At 41.4% G+C, this 21,083-nt stretch overlaps 1 protein-coding gene across 8 annotated transcripts in view; it reads right to left on the minus strand.

Moving 5' to 3' along the window:
* Window positions 1–21,083, minus strand: part of TAFA5 (TAFA chemokine like family member 5) — a 441,406-nt gene that overhangs the window by 316,959 nt on the left and 103,364 nt on the right. For 4 of the 8 annotated variants that reach the window (XR_005828241.1, XR_005828240.1, XR_005828239.1 and 1 more), the window contains exon 2: window positions 14,722–14,808. The exons of 1 other annotated variant lie outside the window; for it this stretch is intronic. Coding sequence is in view for 2 of the 7 variants with exons in the window: in XM_040596817.1 (XP_040452751.1) it covers window positions 14,722–14,808 (87 nt within the window). In the remaining 5 variants the exon portion in view is untranslated. Of the gene's footprint in view, window positions 1–4,814; window positions 5,239–14,721; window positions 14,809–21,083 lie in introns of those variants that run through there. 3 more of the 8 variants (XR_005828244.1, XR_005828243.1, XM_040596818.1) reach the window with 1 other exon arrangement.

A 21,083-nucleotide genomic window follows, 5' to 3' on the forward strand; every position in this document is an offset into this window, starting at 1 on the left:
CAAATATTAGCAGAGGAGTAGCAGAGTCATGTGGGGTACACAGCTAAATAGAATGACGTTCCTTATTATTTTCAGTGTCAAAATGTACACCCTAAAACCACAAAAATATGCATAAAGCTTTTTCCATACTTTTAGAGCAGGCTAAAATACTTAAATCTGTAAAAAGTGACAGAAAAAAAATATTAAGTATAAAACTTAACCAAGCTATTTTGTGTAATAAATGCATTCTTTTAAAGAAAGTGCTGCAGTATTTTTTGCTACTGTGACAGTAATTCCTCTAAATGTGTTTGGCAGAGAAGTGCCAACAAGAGTGTAACCAATAATTGTTAACTTTTGCCGAAGGCAGAAAAAAATTATAATTATGAAAAACGTGCTAAACAGATACCTTATTCATATATATAACTATATACTAAATCTGCACAAATGATACTAAAATTCTGGTTTATAGCCATAATCATCTGGTTATAACAGAAGCATTGGAATTCTCTTGTGTCTACTTAAGTGCTGCAGCATATCAAGAGAAAATCACCCTATTTTACACAGCTGACTACTGAACATCTACTCAACAGATTAAGAGTGTGGCTTTGAGATCTGAATACTCTATGCTTTAAAATTCTTGAGACTGATTCCATGTTTCTGTGTAGTCCCTCTCCAAACAAGGCTCACACCACCTTAATCTCATAAACCATTCAAAATACTAAATTGCCCTTGATAGATAAGACATTCCAGTCTCTTAATGAGCAATCACAGGATAAACGAAGCTTTAAAGTACATCCAGGGCTGTAACACACCCTGGCTTCAATACACACCCGTATCCTTCTGAAGTTACTCCCTAACGGCACTACTTCCCATGGGGTTAAAAGACACATTTAGAAACTATATCCTTTACCTTTCCCCATCACTACTATGTTTGAACAGTCAAAATGTTCTGCTAGGTGAAAAGGGTACTTGTCTGGGGGCAAAGGAGTTCCCGCAATTAATGTGTGTAACATCAATTCAGTGTTTTTTCTGTTCTCTTTGAATAAATGTGTTAAACAATAATAGATTGTAAATCATTTAAAATCAGACATGGGTAGTAAATATAATTCCTTTGTTTTAATTCTCAATACTGTATGCAAAAAGTTTTAGATATTTCAGTTTTTAACACCCCTTCATACTGACTGCAGCTAACTAAACTGCTTTGCAGGAAGATCACACAGGCATGGGACTGCAATTATAGATCACAATACCCTTTTCTGGGTTCACAGCTCTATTCATCTTTTAGAAACACTGAAGGACAGATTGGACATAGGGGAACGGATTAGCCACAGGACGACCTGTATTTCCACACAAAAGCCTAAGTGTGGAAAAATGGCACCCTGTGTCACCAATTCTTCACTTCCTGAAAAAAACATATTCATGAAAATGGACATTTAAACAGCTCTTTCCCACTCATCTCAGAACAAGCATTCATTGTTTCTTAACACCATTTAAACGGCAGCAGTGTAATGCTACTACTAAACTGCTGCAATTCAGAAATGTAAATAAAAATATTTAAGAATTAAGACAGGGATACTTAGAGAAAGATAGGAACTAAAATGAAAAATTAACAGCATGAAAACTCTCAGCTGACTGTTTCAACACACAATCTCGTATTTATGAATGTGGCTGAAGGAGGATTTGCTTCTGGTAATAAGTTTCAGCCGGATGTAATGAAAGTTCTACACACTACAGCCACGCAGTACAACTGAAATTATAAAAATACCTTTTGTAGGTAAGAAGAGTTTAACATAACATAACTAATTACAGGCAAGTAAAAGAAAAAATTAATAAAGAAAAAGACATGTGGTGATTATATCATTTTGAGGTGTTGTAAGAAGTGAAGATTATGTCAGTTTTCTAATAAGACCTGCCACTGGAAAAATAATAAGCAGTAAATATTACAACACATGCAAAAACGGAAAAAGAGTGCATTAAAAAAATTAAGTCAGATCTTTAATTAATTTTACATGTCATTCTTCTTCAATCAATTGTCTTGCATACAAAAGAGATGCTCGGTGTATGAACTTCTGCTGTCAAATTGTCTCAGGAGGTATGTGCTATCAGCTAATCTGATCAAGCCAGGCAAACTGGTGGTTTACTTGTTTGTTCTTTGGGACTACAGGAAATTATCCTCCTACACAAGAAATAATCAAATGAAAACATCCAAGCATTTAACTTAGGAATTTGACCACACAGCTGAGTTACAAAGAATGAGTCCATGTAGTTCATTAGGCTCTGTTGGGAAATTAATCTTTTTGCCAGGAAATCAACAACCTAACAACATCATGCGCATTGAGACACACCATTCCTAACTTTTTATAAAATTTTTACATAAAGGGCTAAATGATATCAGAACAAAATTTCAAATCTTCTGAAGGTAAACTAACAGCCAACTCGTGTGTGGCGTTCATTATACATACTTAGTAAAATAATGTGGTAGACATACGGTTAAATGATTTGCTAGTCCTTTCCTCACACTTCTGTCCCTTGTATTCTTACTGAATATAATAAAAAAGTGCATTTTTAAATGAAAAAGGAAATGTAAATCTTACTTTTACAAACTGTTTATAATACATATAGCTTAAATCCACTTGTTACCTATTTCTCCTTCTTTTAGATGCCTGCAATTGAATATATTATGCTTAAACCAATCATTTTTAATTGAATATTTTAAAAGTTCTTCATAAAGAAAAAACTCAGTTATACCATGTAGACTTTTAATCAATTCCACTGAGCTGCTCAGTGTCATTATTGAAACTACAGGGAGGAATACGTACACTGCTGAAGTAATTATACAAAAGGGGTCAAAATACTATTGTGAAGATTAGCACCCGTCAGGAAAAGGCTGACAACTAGCCCAATACATGCAATCTGTATTTACAGTAAGTATATAGTTCTAGGTTAAAGAAAGCAGAAATATTTTGTTCACAAATATAAACAAACTAATGCAATTAAGTTATCTGACAAGCTCAAGAGCTTCAGCTTTCTCTCTGCAGTCCACATTAAGAGTGGCTATGATTGTTGGAGGAAACGCAATGTAAAACATGTTACAGTCCTTGGGTATGGCCATGGTTTCTGTTTTAATATATACATTTGCTAGCTTTCTACTCCTGCAGTGCAAGAAAAAAATTTTTAAGTGAAACAAAATGCTTCTTCCTTTTTGGATTATTTAGAGTAATGCAAGTCTCAAAATCAAGCAGGAAAGACTGAATGGAAAAAAAAAAAAAAAAAAAAAAAAAAAAAGGCAGCATAATGGCAAATACTGACAAAAAATAACCTGAAATGACAGGCAAGATTTCATTTTGCAAAATCTTCTCGGAAGGGGTCACCTCATTAGACAGAGATATGTAAATACACTAGTTGGAGCATTTTAAAAGAATGTTAAATAAGTAACTATGTGGGAGGCATTGCACACAATGCAATTAAAGCATGGGTAGGTTTCTTAAAGGAGAAATCCCTGGCACTGGAGATATCTGGATAATACTTCTTAATTAACCAAATCAGGCAAATCAGTGTTTATTAATTTCAGAAAAATTTGTGAAAATGTCAGTCTCGTGCTTTTTTTGGACTAACACTAAATTAAAAACAGCAGCGACACTTCAGCGGCTGCAGGATTGTCGCTTTGCCTGGTCTTGAGTGAAACTTTGTCCCAGTCACATAAAAGTTTTTTTCCATGCCTCGAGCAGCCAGCACTCCAAGCTGAGCTGGGCTCCTTCTTCCAACAGCTATAATGTCCACGATATTACAGTGCTAAAAAGAATAAATGGTTTCACCAAAAGCACCATGTTGTTGTGTTACATTTGTTAACACTGCCTAAAGAGCAGCACAGGGCTTTCCCATACACCACCAAACAGATATACATCTCTCAGGATTCACACTAAATTTCAAACTACAGTTCGCTTTACAAGAAGCGTAATCATTATTTTAGCAGGGGCCAGGGGGAGGTGGGAGGGGAAGAAGAGTAGATTTCTGAGAAAAGAAACCAAACAAATTAAAAAAAAAAAACCACACCACCACCAACGGCAACAAAAAAAGAGCAATAGAAGGCTTACTCCCCAAGAAAAATCCTCTATCCACTTAACCAAACATATTTTTTCCACCCAACTCATGCAGGAAAAAAAAAGAAAAAGAATAAAGCCTGCCCCACAACTACAAACTGTTTTCTCCAGTAAGTTGTAATCGCAATTTTTCCAACCACAAGGAGGAAAAAACAGGAGCCTTGAAGCCATGCAAAGGCCTCTTCCAGTTTCGGGGCAGTAAGCAAGAGAAGGAAGATGCTGAATGCCCAGGATTTGCTCTGCCCTGCCCTTTCCATAGAACTTTAGTGCCATCTATTGAAAATGTACTGAACAAGGAAGAGGGAAAGGATGCCTATTGATTTCATATAAAAATAAGACATTTACTTGTTAAGGGTTTTTTGGTTTATTAATACCCTGGTGATGATTACTGTTCTGTGGTCATCTGACGGCACCAAATATTTTCTAGACAGTATATGTTCCCCATAAAGAAATGAGACATTGGCTAAAACATTGAATATAAACATTATACAGATATATATATGTGTGTGTATACACACACACACACATACACACACACACAATTTACGAAGAATGTAAGTCTAAAGCTACCTATTATCTAAAGGAACAAAAATGAGAAGGCTTTAACGGAAAGGCAAAATAGCGTGGAAGCACTGCTGTAAATAGAACATACTGGAAACAGTAAAAATAATTAAGGCACCTCGTAAAGACCTTAGTATTAAAGAACAGGGTATGCAGACATGCAGATATAATTACCTTCTTTAAGAAACTGTGAGTGGATGACAAATATAAGAAAACAGCAGATCGCTGCTCCTGCTAGTGCCCATAAAGCTTTCAAGAGCTGCATCTCGGTCTGAAACTCAGTAAATACCCAGAAAGTCACACAATGAATTTCCACAGCGATGCATCAACGCTTCCCTCCGTGCGCCAGGCGCGGCGGCTCCCGGCAGGGACCACACTCCCGAGCAGGGCGGGCGAGCCCGGGGCTGCGGAGGAGGGGCCGGGGCTTCACACCCCGCGCGGGGGCAGCGGCAGCGCCGCGCTCTCCTGGCCGCGGCAGCCGGCGCGGGGCCCCATGAATCAGCGCTCCGTCTGCGCGGAGCCGCGCCGCGCCGCGCCGAGCCGGCGGCGGGGGCAGGGGGCCGGCCGCGCCGCGCAGGGTTGCGCAACAGCGCCCGCCGCGCCGCGGGGCCGCCGCCGCCCGCTCAGGGCGCGCCGCCGCCGGGCGGCGCGGGGCGCGCGGGGGCCGGGCCCACCCCGCCGAGGCTCCGCGGGAGCCGCTGCAGCATCGCCGGGCTGCGGGGGCCGCTCGCCGCTTCCTTCCTCGCTCGCCGGGCCGCCGCTCCGCTGCTCGCTGCCACGGCTCGGGGAGGAGGGAGCGCGCGGGGGGAGGGAGCGGGGGGAGGGAGGGATCTCTCTTTACTGCAACTTCTCCCGGCTGGCGGCAATTTGTTGCACCCCCCGCCCTTCCTCCTCCCCCGGCTCGGAGCTCCTCTCCGGTGCGGAGGGCGGGGAGGGGGGAGTCAGTTCATCCCGCCAACCCCGGCGGACGCGGGGTCGCTCGGGGGGAGGGGCGGGGGCTCTCGTGAAGACCGCTGGCCTCCCCTCGGGCTGGTACCTCCACCGCCGGGGCTCCCCGCCGCCCGGCTCCGGGAGCTGCCCCGGCGGGCGCCGCCGGCGGCCCCGCTCCCTCGCCCGGCGCCCGTCCACGGAGGCGGCCCCGTCCCGGCGCGGCTCCCCGGCGGTGGCACCGCAGAGCGCCCTCCCGGCAGCGGCGCCGGGCTACGGCGAGGGCGCGCTCAGTCTACAGGTTGATCCCTCCGTCGCAGCCATCGCCGCGGAAAACAAGGACGCAATAGAAAGAATGCCTTCAATATAAATAAATAATAAATAAAACAAAACCACCTCCACCAAAACCCCCAAACCCAAACAAACAAACAAAAAAAACCCAAAACAACCAGGGCTGCGAAATTGCTGTCGCCCTCCCACTGCAGGGGAAGGACCGACCCGGGCGGCCGGCCGCCGTGGAGAAGCGGGGCGCGGGTGCGGCAGGGCCGCGGAGGTGCTGCGATGCGGTGCCGCGCCGCGGGTGCTGCGCGCTCGGCCGCGCTCAGTGGGACGCGCCACAGCCCCGGCAGCGGGCGGACACGCCGCGGCGCTCCACGTCCGGCAGCCGCGGGGGCCGCCCCGACGGACGGGGGCTGCGCGGCGGAGGGCGGCCAGCCCCGTGCCGCCCACGGCTCGGTGAGGCAGCGCGGGGCAGGGCGGCAGCTGCGCGCCGAGGCGCGGCCGGGCGCGGGTGCTTGGGCGGCGGAGGGGGCTGTCGGGGTCGGGCGGCCGCCGGGGCGCCCCGCTGCTCGCCGACGCGGCTCGGCTCCGCGCCTCCCGCCTCCGAACGCCGCCGGCTGCGCCGCGCAACTTCCGCGACGCGTGGGTGCCCGGCACCGCGGCCTGCACTGGCTGGCGGCCCGCAACCCCGAGTGCCGCGGAGCGGGGAGCAGCGCGGCCCTGGGCCGGCGGCGGGGCCGGCAGGGTGCGAGCGAGGGGCGCGGAACGCGGAGAGCGAAGGGTAAATCGGGGGGGCAGCGGGCAGGGGGTGTGCGGTTCGCAGCACCGCGGGAAGAAGGCCGCCGAAGTGCCCGGCGGAACGGAACGGCTCGGCACGGCACGGCACGGCACGGCACGGCACGGCACCGATCGCACGGCACGGCTCGGTGCGGTGCGGCGGGTCCTGCCCGCCGCGCAGCTTCGCGACAAGCTGAAAGTTGCTGCGCTCCTCAGGCTGGCTGCAGATCCCTGCGCTACATTAGCAATGACAGGAACGCACCGATGGCCGATGCGTTATCCCGGTTGATCCGGGATAGACATGAAAGCGCGTCCATAGTTCTGAGGGTATAAACCGATCAAGGGAACACTTGCACGCGAAGAGCTTTGTTTTCATAGCTCTTTGCTTATGTTTACATTTATGTTACTTTTTGTAATACATAGTATCTAAATGTTTTCTTAAAAAAAAAAAATAAAAAATGCAGAAACCGGGAGGGTTTCCAGGTGCTTGGGAGGGCCGATTAATGAAAGATCATTTTCGTTGGGCAAACATCTGTCGTGTCGTTGATGATGTCTGTTAAGTTCATCCCTGTGCTTTTTAGTTTTTCACTGATAGTGCAGAGAAACATTAAAAACAACTATCTTTTGAATTTTAAACTTCACACAAATCCTGATAAACCCATTTATTGCATTTACTGTATTTGAAGATTACAGCAATGCAATGTCAAAGCAATGTCATAGCTACACTCCAGTTATTCCACTGTAAATTTTTCATTCTGAAATGTACACTTTGGTGAGAAATTGCCCATGCTTGGGTGCAGTTCAAGTTGGGTTTTGTTTATTTCTCTTCCAGGTGAAAGAAAAAAGTGTCAAGTAGCTGAAGAAAACCCAGAGATTTTGTATTTAAGCAAACACAACCCTCAGGCCTTCTGCACCTACACACACACCACAAACACCTCCCCCCCCCCCCCCCCCCCCCCCCAAGCATAGCAGCTTTTAAGTCCACAGATAAATGGATTCTAGAAGTGTCTCAAACTTAAGAGTTTATGCAGTCCGGGATAAGCGGTATGTTTGAATGTGCTAAGTTTGGAGAGAAATCCTGTGAAAAATGTTACACATTACTTTCCTTTTTGACTGAAGGCCCACTGTTAACAGGTCAAAATCCCGAACTTGCTTGCTTCTTTTGAGGTGCAAGATGATAGCCCTTCTCCCATTTTAAACGAGTCTTACTTTGAGCTTATAAATTAGACAAATACTGCTGGGCTTCTGTGGGCTTTGGAGGATCAGACCCTTTCACAAGCAAGGCAGCGGAATGTGGCACTATGCTTCCCGGTCACAGGGGAGTCACTCCCCATGCTCACTAGTGTAAGTGGGAGCAAAATCTGGTTCAGTGCTCACACTGTACAGAGATATTTAGTCTCATAGCAACAAGGGATCCCAGAAGACTTCTCATGTGAGAGGACACTGGTACCTGGCAACGCTGCTGGCTGTACTAAATATGGTTTACTGTGTTTTTTGTATTTTCTGTATAGCTTTGGACCTTTCAAATAGGGTGACTCCTATTCAACAATATCCATCTTCAATGTCTTTACTTGTCACCTACATAAAGATTTATAAGATATTAAAAATATCTCAAGTTACCAGTGTAGGCTTCTCTGGAAGACTTTTCTGAATAAATTCCACTGAAAAAAATTCCCCCTTGTCTTTCAACCTATTAAGATTTAGATCCCCAACTAATGGAATAACACCTGTAAAACAACTTCTAAGCTGCTTAGGCCAAAAGAAATTCACAGGACTGTCTCAATGTGAATTTTCAAGTTTTTGCCAGAGCTCTGATCCCATACATCAGCAGTACAGAGGCAAAAGACTGTGGTCCCAGCAGTAGCTCCTGCCAGGCAACCACTCCACGGGAACTTTCCCGGTTGTGTTTTAATGTTAAAGGAGGGATGCTCAGCACCTGAAAGCTGGTGAAGGTGGCATTGGAAGACATTTCCAATACAAAAGACAGTTGCAGCTGGGAAAAGTAGTGAGGAAGTGAGGAATGCATTTTCCTGATGATCAAGAAGCAAGAGCAAATGTGTATGAGATATAAGTTCTTCTGAACTCTTATGGAAAAGCAGCATAAAAATGAAGTGTGTAATTTCCAAATGTGTGTTCTTTTTTTTTGAAATTCAACTCATTTGTTCTTTTACCAAAACTTCAGTCTAGTTCTACAGAATTCTACTAAAACTGGAACTCTGTAGCAAAGATAGCAGCCTTTGCTCAGTTCTTTATAATTTAAAAATATTATCTGTATTCTGCATTTAATTTTGTGAAAAGATTCCACCAAACTTTAGAAGATTAATTCTTCACTAGTGAGATATTTTATAAATGAAAATGTACTAAAATTCCTGGAAAACAATCATGGTCAGATTGTATTCCATATACCTACAACTAAGTCCCTAGTACTTTCAGTTGTGTCAAATGCCTTTTGCGTAATTATTTTATTCCTGTTCATGCAATAAAACCCAAAATCACACGTGGCCAATGCAGATCTAAATGTAGGCACACAAGAGGTGACATTAGCCCATTTTCAGTAACAAATTTGCAAACTAATACTGGCTTTGAATCACAAAAAATAGAGCAGATGATATCTAATATTAGGTTATCTAGACAAACCTTTGCCAATGCCCACTGGATTTTATTTTTGTTACTTCTGAATTACTCAGGCAATAGTCTGTCACCAGTCACTTGAGGCAATTATTCCAGCCCAGTGGTTCTCTCAGCTGGAATGTTTCTCCTGATGGGAAGTTTAACATTTTATTTTGTTGAAATTCACCCAGTTCATCCCTCACATATGCCTGAAGCGGCATTATAAATCTTTTTCTATTTTGAATCTAACCAAAATAGATGATATATTGAATATATAGTAATGAATACAGATGAATATATTTCCACCGATTAGTTTTTGCAGCCTTTAAGTATTTTTTCCCCCTCTCTTCTCTGCATGCCCATGGCTGGTCCACATTTCTTTGCTACTGAGCTAGTCACAACCACACCAGTCCTCTGATTTTTATTGCTGATCTTCAGCTGATGCTGGGCAAGTGCCACTGGACTAGGAATTAATCTTTAAAGAGATTCTATTAGTCCCTAGTTTGTGACATGATGCAGCTACCATAAGAACCACAAACACACATTCATTTAACCATTTCCTTCCATGGACACCTAAAATTTTCACTTGTTTCTTTCATTTACCTATTTAGATGATATGTTAAAATGTTTTCAATGATTTTTTGACAGACTTCCTGTTTCCTGCTTCCTGTTTCTCCTAGTGAGGGATTCATGAAAGGCATAGCACAGCCTAGATAATTTAGAATAACCATGTGCAATTTCCTTGCTGCACTGCACCACGTCTACTTAGAACCTAGGATATTTTGGGGAGGGGTGGTGGTGGTGGTGTAAGGAATTTTGTTTCCTTTCCCATTTCAGTTGTATTATTTTGCTGTTCTTTTCTTCTTCCTCCTCTCTTACTGACTTTCTGTTTGGGTATGCTTTTCTTTCTTTTTTCTATTTATAAAGAAGTGTGCCAGCAGTTCATGTCATGTGGACAGTTGCCCATTGGGAGCTCACTGCACTTTCTCCCATGTAGCAGTCACCAGCTGATAATAGCTTTTGGCCACTACTGCCAAAGGCTGCACAGGACCTGCCTAAGAAGAAGTGAAAGGTTCTGTAAGACAACTCTGATCCCTTGAACTACTGGTAAATTCTCCCAAAACAAATCTGAAATGACACAGTGTGCCAGTCACAGTTCCTATGGGTAGTACAGTCAAACCATGTTACCGTGCTCCTCCATCCATGTTGTATTCATGGATCATTTTGCTCACATTTGCTCATCAAGCAATCTCCCCTTATACAATACCGACCTTTAAACAGCTCAATCCTACAATGCTGCTTTGCCCTCTTTCATTTTACCTTATACATTCAACCTGTTAGAGGAGCACCTAGCTTTGCAGTAGCTTCTGTGACACATTTAACAGCACAATTATGGATGACTTGGTAACCACCCATTGACTAAAAATAACCTAGAAACTGAAGACACACTTAGGTATTTATACTTAGATATCCCAGAGGAACCCTTCACAGCTCCTGTAGCTGGGGAAAACATGTATCTCACCAAACGCAGTCGGCTAGGAATCCTCAGGGGTGGAGGCGGGGGGACGCAGGGGAAGCGATAACATTGCACAGCTGAAAGATTTTCTAGACAACACTCTGCCAGATAATCCAACTCTTAACCAACTAGCTCTGCAATTAAGGTATCCTACTGAGAACAATGACAGCATTATGACCTGGGGAATTTTCTACATAGAAAAACCCCAGTGCATCTGGGATTACAAAATTTAGAGCCTTATAAAAACCCAGCTCCTACACTGATGGTATTTGCAACCAGTACAGATCCAACGGAACTAGTGCCAGTATGCATAGGAGAAAATATATGAGCTGTAATGAATGAGCTGCCAGTGAGGAGGGAGCCAGGGCAGCACATCCTGTGTGAAGAACCTGCAGTGCTGAAACTCATTCTTGCCTTCCAGACTATGGATATTCTTTTTTATACGAGATACACCAAGTTTTCACTCAACCTGTTCCGGAAGAAATATTCTAATGTCTGAAGAAAGAGACATCTAAATGATGTGATTTAATTTCTGTCATACATGATTATATATGTTATGGCTGCCTATGGATAGTTTTACATATTTTTAAGGGAAAATCAAATTCAGTATTAAATTGACAGAACCATACATGTCTTTATGGAGAACTTCTAGTACTAAAGTGTCTGCCTGCCTATCCTTTCCCACTCCCAGTTTTTTTCCTGTTTGTCTATGGTCTTCATCTATTCCTGGTTTCAAAATACACCTTCATTCAACTAAAAAGGCCTGAATAGGTAGCAATTTAGATCCAGGAGGAGAAATACTGATTTCAAAGACAGAGTCTACAAGTAGGTGTGAGAAGCCTTTCTGCCTGCCTCCAGCATAAGACTATCGCCTTGAAATGGTAATGAAGTTTTCAAAGTCAGGTTGGATGGGGTAACCTGATCTAGTGAAAGATGTCCCAGCCCATGGCAGAGGGCTTGGACTTTACTTTGAAGGTCCCTTCGAACCCAAACCATTCTGTGATTCTATGATTCTATGACAATTCAAAGACAGCATACAGCTATTGAAACTTACAGTTAAGACTGGCGGGCAAGGTGTAGGCTTGAATGTTCCAATGCTTATAAGACTACTCACAAAAATCACAGTGAAATTGAGAGGGTTTATCTTTGTATTTTTACTTTTTTATATATTCTAAGATCATCTGGATTTTATAACACTTCTCAAAATACAATTTTTTACTTTTTTTTTTTTTTTTTTTTTTTTTTTTAGAAAGAAGGATTTGTATTATAACCAGGGTGATTAGACACATGAAATTAACTGAATTTAGTTATGAACCACAGTTTCCAGCCTCAATTCCTGAGGGTCTAGCCACTCACATTGAGTGAATAAGTTCTTAATTGAAAATGAGACCCATGGAGAAAACCATGCAAAATAAGCAGTGAATCTGTGAGTCAAGACACAGCAAACCTTTACAGAATGGCCAATGGCAGTGTTGTATGGAAAATTAGTAAGTTAATATATTTTTGGGGTTTTTTGCTTCCTCCAACTTGGGTGGGGGGTGGGGGTGGATGGTAATAAAAAAAAATACCCAAATTCTACAAGAATAGATTCAACTATACAAACTCATAGTCACTGGCAAGTTAACAAATAAGCTCTTTGATCTATAGCTTGAACTTCAATCAGAGAACTTTCTTTACATTTATTTAGCTATTGACTTTCCATCTCAAAACCTGGGTATCACAAAAATTGATCAGGAGCTGAAGTCAAGCCACAATGGATACTTTAAATTCTTTCCATTAGCAATTCTTACTGTAGTAAGTAGGAAAGGGAACTGCAGCAAAAATGGAGCATATCCAGAACAAAACAGGCACCTCCACAATTAGTCAGAATAGGTTCTGGGCCTATAAGGAAGAGACAATGACTGCCTCTGTAATATCTGAACGTGTTGGATGATATTACTGAGGGAAGAGGTACACTTTGGTTGCTAATAAGCTAGTGGAGGGGAAACAAATATTTTTCAGACAAATGTTAAATGCAGATGCTTTAAAAATTGTTCAAAACCTCAAATAAACAGTTGAGAATTGTTACATGCACAAAATGAACAATTATTAGATTTTAAGTATAAATTAAAATGGGTTTACCACTATGGCACTCTTTTTTTTTTTTTTTTAACCTGAAAACTGTCATGTTTTCAAGAGATCTATACCTGCATCAGACTGTGACATTAAAAGAGGCCCAGAATTTTATATAGTAAGTTTCTTCTGGGTCTGTGTTCAGGACTTCATTCCAAAATTACAAATAAGTAAAGGACAAAGTGAGTTTTAAACTTACAGTCTTAGAACACAAACTTGTTCGTCATTCTGAAATATAAACCAATAACTGTACAAGCCATTCATGTATAATATAGTTCACTAGTTCTTGACAGTAAAGAAAAGAAAAGCATTAGCCAGTCTCTAGCTATTATTAGATGTGGCCAGTTAATACCAAACGGTATAAGACATATTTTGTTCAGTAGGATGAAAATGGATTACTGCAAGCTAATTTGAGATTTATTACTAGACTGTGGAATTAACACACTGGAGGCCCATCTATGTACACCTGGGGTGAGATAATGGCAGGAACTGCAGATTAATATAACCTTCCCTTGCATGCACAACCTATTCATTATTTGCTTGTCTGTTTGTTTTTGTGGGAGGTTTATTTCTTCTATTTAGCAGATACATTGGGCAGCCTATAGCTAATACAGTTAATGAAGTAGTCACTGTATAGCAGCTTTTCCCAAAACTTTTTGTGAAAAACATGTTTTAAAAGGGAAGCAACCTCTTTGGTTTTGTTTTGAATTATGCTGTTCTAATAGAAACCATTTTTTCTGCATGCTTACATTGTTTTAAAATAGAAAGCTTTAACTACAACATGAAATGGAGCATCTAAGACTTTGGCATGAAACAAAAATCCAAATATTAAAATAGTACTCTTGGCACATGGGGCAGTGACAGAAAAGAGCCTGAACTAACTTCTGTAAAAATTCTGGAGATACTGTAGCTGATTCAGCTGGATTTCAGCTGGATAAAACATTGCAAAGAGCATTACACAAACATTGTAGGAGGTAGAACTCCTTCTCTACAGCAGAATATACACTCTCCCTGGACATTGCTTAACCTTAAATAGAGAAGGAGTAAAGTGATCATGGACCCCTCTACGCCTGCTCCTGGGAGGTTTTAACATCACATCTGTGCTGTACTGTCCCAGTAATCATAATTCTTAGCAGGCATTTGAGAAAGATACAGAAAGCTTTCTCTGATTTCTTCACTTAAGGCACACTCAGCGAAAGCCACACCCCGACATCCCATGTCTATACTGTTCTTTATACACAGGTTCAAATTCACTAGCCCATAGGTTTTCAGTTGCTTGTGTCCATATATGAAAGGGAAGATGAGTCATGATAGCTAATTATTCCTGACAACAAAAGTGTGTAAGGTAATATGTAGGCAGTAGAGATAATCTGGGAAATATGGCTTAAATGCAAGTTTAAGTCTTAAAGTAGTATATTGGTTGTCATCCCTGCAGAAATAGCTTTGGCCTTAAAATCACAGTAAAAATCTGAGTATGATTTACCTCACCAGTATACTAATATAATGGTAATATTATGACATTATATTAGTATAATATTATACATTGAATGGCTGCTATAGTAAAAGTAGACATTATCAGAAGTGGGTAATGATGACTTAAAGTTTTTATGTATGAATTACCACATACAGATTAGATACGATATTTAGTTTTTTTTTTTTTTAAAAAAAACAACTTGTTACCTTATTTTTTTAACAAGAAAAAAATACTTGCTTTTGTTTTACATTTCAGAGGAAACTGGTATAGTCTATTCTGTCAGTAATACACATAATAACAGGTCAGTAACACAGTTTATAAACTATATGCTCTTAATCCATGCCATACTGCTTTGAGAATGTGTCAACACTCAGTGATTTCCTTACCCAGCTCAAAAGCATCTTGGAAGCACCCCGGGCAATGTCTCATATACAGCCATTGAGGGTTATCCGCTCCAAAATAGCTGTTATAATCTGAATGGAAGAACCATAAATGATTCAATTGAAATCACGTCTGAAAATGCAAAAGGAAATGAACACAGAATAAACTACAACATTAGGGGGTCTAACAGCCCATACACCTGAAGATTTAGAATTGAAGACTTTGGCGTTTCCCTTTACAATCATTGTACTGTATGTAACAGGTACTTTAAGACGCCGAGAACAATATTCATAAAATTGACTTTTGCTGATCTTAGAAGAGTTTTTTGCATCATTTCAGATCGAAGTTAACCAAACACATCCAACGGCACTGGACATAGCTGAAACTTGGTAAAAGTCTCTCTCCCCACCTCTGTCCTCTCTTTGAAAAAGGTCAAGTATTCATATCTTCACTATAAAGGAGATATAGTATATTACATACCACTCATGTAGTTATACCCTTCATAGTAAAACCATGTTAAATAAAAACTTAAAATCCAATGCCACCAAATACTGGATCCAAAACCAGGTTGCTTTGTTGTTTGTTGGATTTTTTTATTTCTTTTATGATGAAACAATGCCAGATATTTTTTTTCCCCCACAGAGAACTAAAGAAATTCTATAAAACCAGAACAAATCAATAAAACCTGAACAAATCAAACTCCCAAAACACATGACAATTACTTCTAGAAATGAGGGACTAGCAAAAATGCTAACTAGAATAACTGTTATAGTTTAAAAGGATATTTTAGATTTATTTTGAATGCAAAGCACATTTTATATTGTTTTCTTCTCTTTGCTTACACATAACAGGTTTGGTTTTTTCTTCTGTTAGGAACCACTTGGTTTTAAAATATTTTTTCTTTTCATAATCACTTCAGAACAATAGAGAGGAGATATGAGAAGCAAGTGTATACTTCATGTAGTAAACTGAAATATCAGATAGTATGAGCAAGATAACATCTAATGTTATATTAAGTATTGCCTGAGGGATCAGCAAGGGAGAAGTTGTTCCACTGATATAAACATGTGCAACTGGCATCAATCTTAAAGACATGCCATAGGTATAAGGTGTTTATCAATACTGCTGTCCTACCAAAGTGGGTAGAATCAGTATATGACCAATGACCTCCCACTGAGAGAAATAGCTGCAATATACTTTGCCATAAGGAAAAGGCCTTTACCCTTTCCAGATTCTGTACCCAGCTGCTTCTCTTACAGAAAACCATGCTCAAGAAAGACATTAAAACATAGTAATGTGACCATAATAGCTTCAGTACGTTTAGAAGTTTTCTTTTCCTTTTCCAGATACACTGCCAAAGTATTTTCCTTTTGACAGACACAACATAGGACAAAATATTTTTAACACTAATTTGAATTTTCTACTGTTTGTGGTGCTCATCTTTTTTAATTGGCTGACTATCAGAACTGAGTTTTGTAAACAGGCATCTTTTGGTTTTTTAAAACTGTTTTTTCAAACTATATTAATCTTTATCATCCTCATTATTTTTTGTGTGATGCACAGTGTATCAAAGAGGCTTAGTTTGACAGAGAATGTAAAGTATTTCCTATTTTTTAAGAAGATAAAAGTAATCCTTTGAGTTACATTTTTTTCCTAAATATTTTGGTACAGATTTTGCAGTCACTGCAGTAGTGAGTTACATTTTTTCCTAAATATTTTGGTACAGATTTTACAGTCACTGCAGTAGCCTCCTATGAATATATATCTGTGCAGGAAATTTTTGGTAATTTGGTAATTAAGGATTTTACTGAAATAATGCCTAATAAACAGAAAAATAAGCTAAAAGCTGAAAAGATGTGTTATGGTTTAAAAAAACCAAGGGAAAATAATGTTTCATTAAGAAATGTCAATGATCCTTGACGTCAATGATACATTTTATTCAGTCCTTCATCAAGTTATAGTACAAAATCTGGAATTCTGATTAAGAAACCCCTAATACAGGTCCTGCATTTACTGACAAACTGAAAGAAAAGATGGCTCTAGTACTTCCTCCAAGGTCATGACAGGTCCATCCCTATGAGTACGAAATCAAGCAAAGAGGGCAGGAGACCTGCATGGATGGACAAGGAGCTTCTGGCAAAACTCAAACAGAAGAAGAAACTTTATGGGATGTGGAAAAAGGGACAGGCCACTTGGCAGGAATGCAGGAATGTTGTCAGCACATGCAGGGGGGTGATGAGGAAAGCTAAGGTCCATTTGGAATTAAACCTGGCGAGGGATGTCAAGGAAAACAAGAAGGGCTTCTTCAAGTTACATCAGTAGCAAAATGATGACCAGGGAAAATGTGGGCCTGTTACAGAAGGAGGTGGGTGCCCTGGTGACGAAGGATACAGAGAAGGCAGGGTTACTGAATGCCGCCTTTGCTTCGGTATTTACTGCCAAGGCTGGCCCTCAGGTTTCCCAGACCCTGGAGGCAAGAGAGAAAGTCTGGAGAAAGGAAGACTTTTCCCTGGTTGAGGAGGACGATGTTACAGTTCACGTAAGCAAACCTGACACCCACAAATCCATGGGCCCCAGTGGGATGCACCCCCAAGTGCTGAGGGAGCTGGCAGATGTTATTACTAAACCACTCTCCATCGTCTTTGAAAGGTCATGGAGGATGGGAGATGTGCCTGAGGACTGGAGGAAAGCCAGTGTCACTCACGTCTTCAAAATGGGCAAGAGGAAGGACCTAGGAAACTACAGGCTGGTCAGCCTCACCTCCATCCTTGGAGAGGTCATGGGACAGCTTATCCTGGAGGTCATCTCAAAGCATGTGGAGGAAAAGAAGGTCATCAGGAGCAGTCAACATGGATTCACTAAGGGGAAATCATGCCTGACCAACCTAATAGCCTTCTGTGATGGAATGACTGGCTGGGTAGACAAGGGGAGAGCAGTGGATGTTGTCTACTCAACAAGGCTTTTGACACTCTCTCCCGTAACCTCCTCATAGGTAAGCTCAGGCAGTGTGGGTTAGGGGAGCAGACAGTGCGGTGGGCTGAGCACTGGCTGAATGGCAGAGCTCAGAGGTTGTGATCAGCAGCGCAGAGTCCAGCTGGAGCCCTGTAGCCAGCGGTGTTCCCCAGGGGTCAGTGCTGGGTCCGGTCCTGAGCAACTTACTCATCAACGACCTGGATGAAGGGACTGAGTGCACCTTCCAGGACTTTGCTAATGATACAAAATTGGGAGGAGCAGCTGATTCACCAGGAGGCCACGCTGCCATTCAGCCAGACCTGGACAGGCTGAAGAGGTTAATGAAGTTCCACAAAGACAAGTGTAAGGTCCTGGACTTGGGGAGGAGCAACCCCACGCACCAGTACAGGCTGGGGCTGACCTGCTGGAAGGCAGCTCTGCAGAGAAGGACCCGGGAGTTCTGGTGGAAATATTGACGATGGGCCAGCAGGGTGCCCTTGTGGCCAAGAAGGCCAATGGGATTGGTATTACGAGGAGTGTGTCCAGCAGATTGAGGGAGGTGATCCTCCCCCTCTGCCCTGCCCTGGTGAGGCCACATCTGGAGCACTGTGTCCAGTTCTGGGCTCCCCAGTTCAAGAGAGACAGGGAACTACTGGAGAGGGTCCAGCAGAGGACTATGAAGAGGATGAGGGAACTGGAGCATCTCCCTTCTGAGGAAAGGCTGAGAGAGCTGGGGCTGTTCAGCCTGGAGAAGACTTAGAAGGGCTCTTATCAATGCATACAAATATCTTAAGGGTGGGTGTCAAGAGGATGGGGCTAGGGTCTTTCCAGTGATGCCCAGTGACAGAAGGGGCAATGGGCACAAACTGCAGCACAGGGAGTTCCACCTGAATATGAGGAAGAACTTCTTTACTTTAAAAGTGACAGAGCACTGGAACAGGCTGCCCAGAAAGGCTGTGGAGTGTCCTTCTCTGGAGGCATTCAAAACTCACCTGGATGCAATGCAGTGCACCCTGCTCTGGGTGAACCTGCTTTAGCCCAGTTTGTACTAGATGATCTCTAGAGGTCTCTTCCAACCCCAACCATTCTGTGATTCTGTAGAATAGAGGATAACATCAACCCCATTCAATCCCCAATACTCATAGAGAGAAAAAAAAATAATTAAAATTACAAAGCTTTCTTCTTCTACATTGTGAGGAAAGTCCAATTATAGCTTGAAGCAATATTCATCTTGAGAAGCCATCATCAAAAAACATTTCCACTATAACTCATACAGGAGCTTTATTAAAAACAATCCTATTCAGTATATATTCAAACAATAGTGGAGGGATGGACTTCACAGCAAGCAAGCAAACCCATTAGCTGCAGAACAAATGAGGCCTGATCTGTATGTTTACATTTTGTAATAGACTGCAAGCTTTGATTTCCTACAGTAGGATGTTTTTAAGACCATGTCAATTCTCTATATTTAGTGTGGTAGGAGAGGACATAGTGTTTGTTCCCACCATTGGGACATCTATAGGGTTTTTGACATCTAATGATCACCTATTTCCATAAACATTTCGAAATTTACATTTGATACTTCTGTCTTTCTGAGAAATTTTGTTGAACTCATCCCCCAAATTAGGACATTTCAAATGGAAGCACAACAGAGATACTGTTTCCTGAGCCTCGAAAACAGCAGAGCTCTCTTCACTGTCCTCAGGGACTGCTCACACTCTTCCAAATCTCATTTCCATAATTTGTCAGCTGCCAATAATTTCTACAAATACAACCAAACCAAAACAAAATCTTTTATGAAGTCTTTGCAGCATCTATTCCCCTAGGTTGGAAATCTCTCACCAACAAGTCTCTCTACAAAAGCCTTGGGGATACTGAATTTCCTTTTTTCTTCTCCTTGGTATTAATGCCATGAGCCCCATATTCTGATTTTAATACTGTACAGCACTCAGCCAGGCAAATTATAAAATCAAATTACAGTGGCTTACCAATTTACCTCCCATCAGCTCTAAAGCAATACCTTGTTAACCTGCGGTAACTGAGTTGTGTGTCTGAACTGAACACGTATGAGTGAAGGTTATTTCAGAAAGAAAGGACAGGCTGAAAGAGCAGCTTATATCCACAAGGAAAAAATGGGGTAGACATTTGAGCAAACTGTTTAACTTTAAAGGCAATTAGGCAATGGAATGACTTGCCTGAGGAGGTAGTTTAGACAATGTAATGAGAAGTGCTTAAAATAGAATAAACTATTTGCGAGACAGATACAGATGTAAATAATCCTCCATGTTTTGAACTGGATGAATCAGGAGAGGTATCTTTTCTATTCAAATGTCTGACTATAAAAATTCTATTCTCTTTCTTTGGGAACAGCTTTCAAACTTATGACTGTTTACACCTGTTCTGAATACTAAAGTGAAACTGCACTCCAAAAGGCAGATTAACCTCACTGTATCATTATAAAGTAGATTTATTCATAACAAGCTTCTATGAAAAACTTCCAGCGAAAAAAGTCCTTAGTCAGGGAGATGCACATTGTTGCAAAAATGGATTGTTTCTCTAAGTGCTTATATGGCCCCATTGCTATAGTATCCAAGCGCCTTACAAACAGTAATGAATGTATACTCACAACACCCCTGGGAGATAGAGATAGTATTATTAGCTAATGCACAAAGAGTGGCTTGTCCAAAGTCACACAGAAAGTCTGTGACACAGCCAAGACTCAAAACTGTAATTTCCTGCCCACTGCTGTAACCATGACTATATTCTCCTGCCCATATACAGCATTTCAAAATATGTTACATATAACCTCAGATCTTTACACAATAAGCTTTTCTGTTCAGCTGCAGATCCAACTGCTCACTTAATAAATAAAAATAACTTTGTTTATCGGGAACCTTCATTACAGCAACAAATTTGCAGGTTACTGAAACAATGACAGTTATATGGGCCATAACCGGTTCTGATATATGAGAGCAGTGAAAGAGAATTCCCTGATCATCACATTCAGAGCAGGAGGCATCATATCAAGAACACAATTTTGATACCAAAATATTTTCCTTCAGATAATGTAAAGTGTTACATTATACAGAGAAGTGTGGTTTTGAGGGAAAAAAACCCCAACAAACCAACCAAAAAAAAAAAAAAAAGGGATAGCTGTATTCCTTATATAGTTCCTTTTGGATAAACTACTTCTATAATAAGACATATAAATTATTTTAGTATTTTCAATTTTAATGAGGTCAAATCTGGAGGGACAATTGCAGTAAGTGTATTTACTCCTGAATAGCATAGAAAATAATTTGGCTTATACATTTAATATAATAATGTAAATATGTGATATATTTTTATTTATTTATTTATACAGTTTTGAAGTCCTTTAGATACATTTTAATGAATTCAGAGATCAGATCAAATG

The sequence above is a fragment of the Falco naumanni genome, chromosome 5, assembly GCF_017639655.2.
Source record: "Falco naumanni isolate bFalNau1 chromosome 5, bFalNau1.pat, whole genome shotgun sequence".
Classification (NCBI taxonomy): domain Eukaryota; kingdom Metazoa; phylum Chordata; class Aves; order Falconiformes; family Falconidae; genus Falco; species Falco naumanni.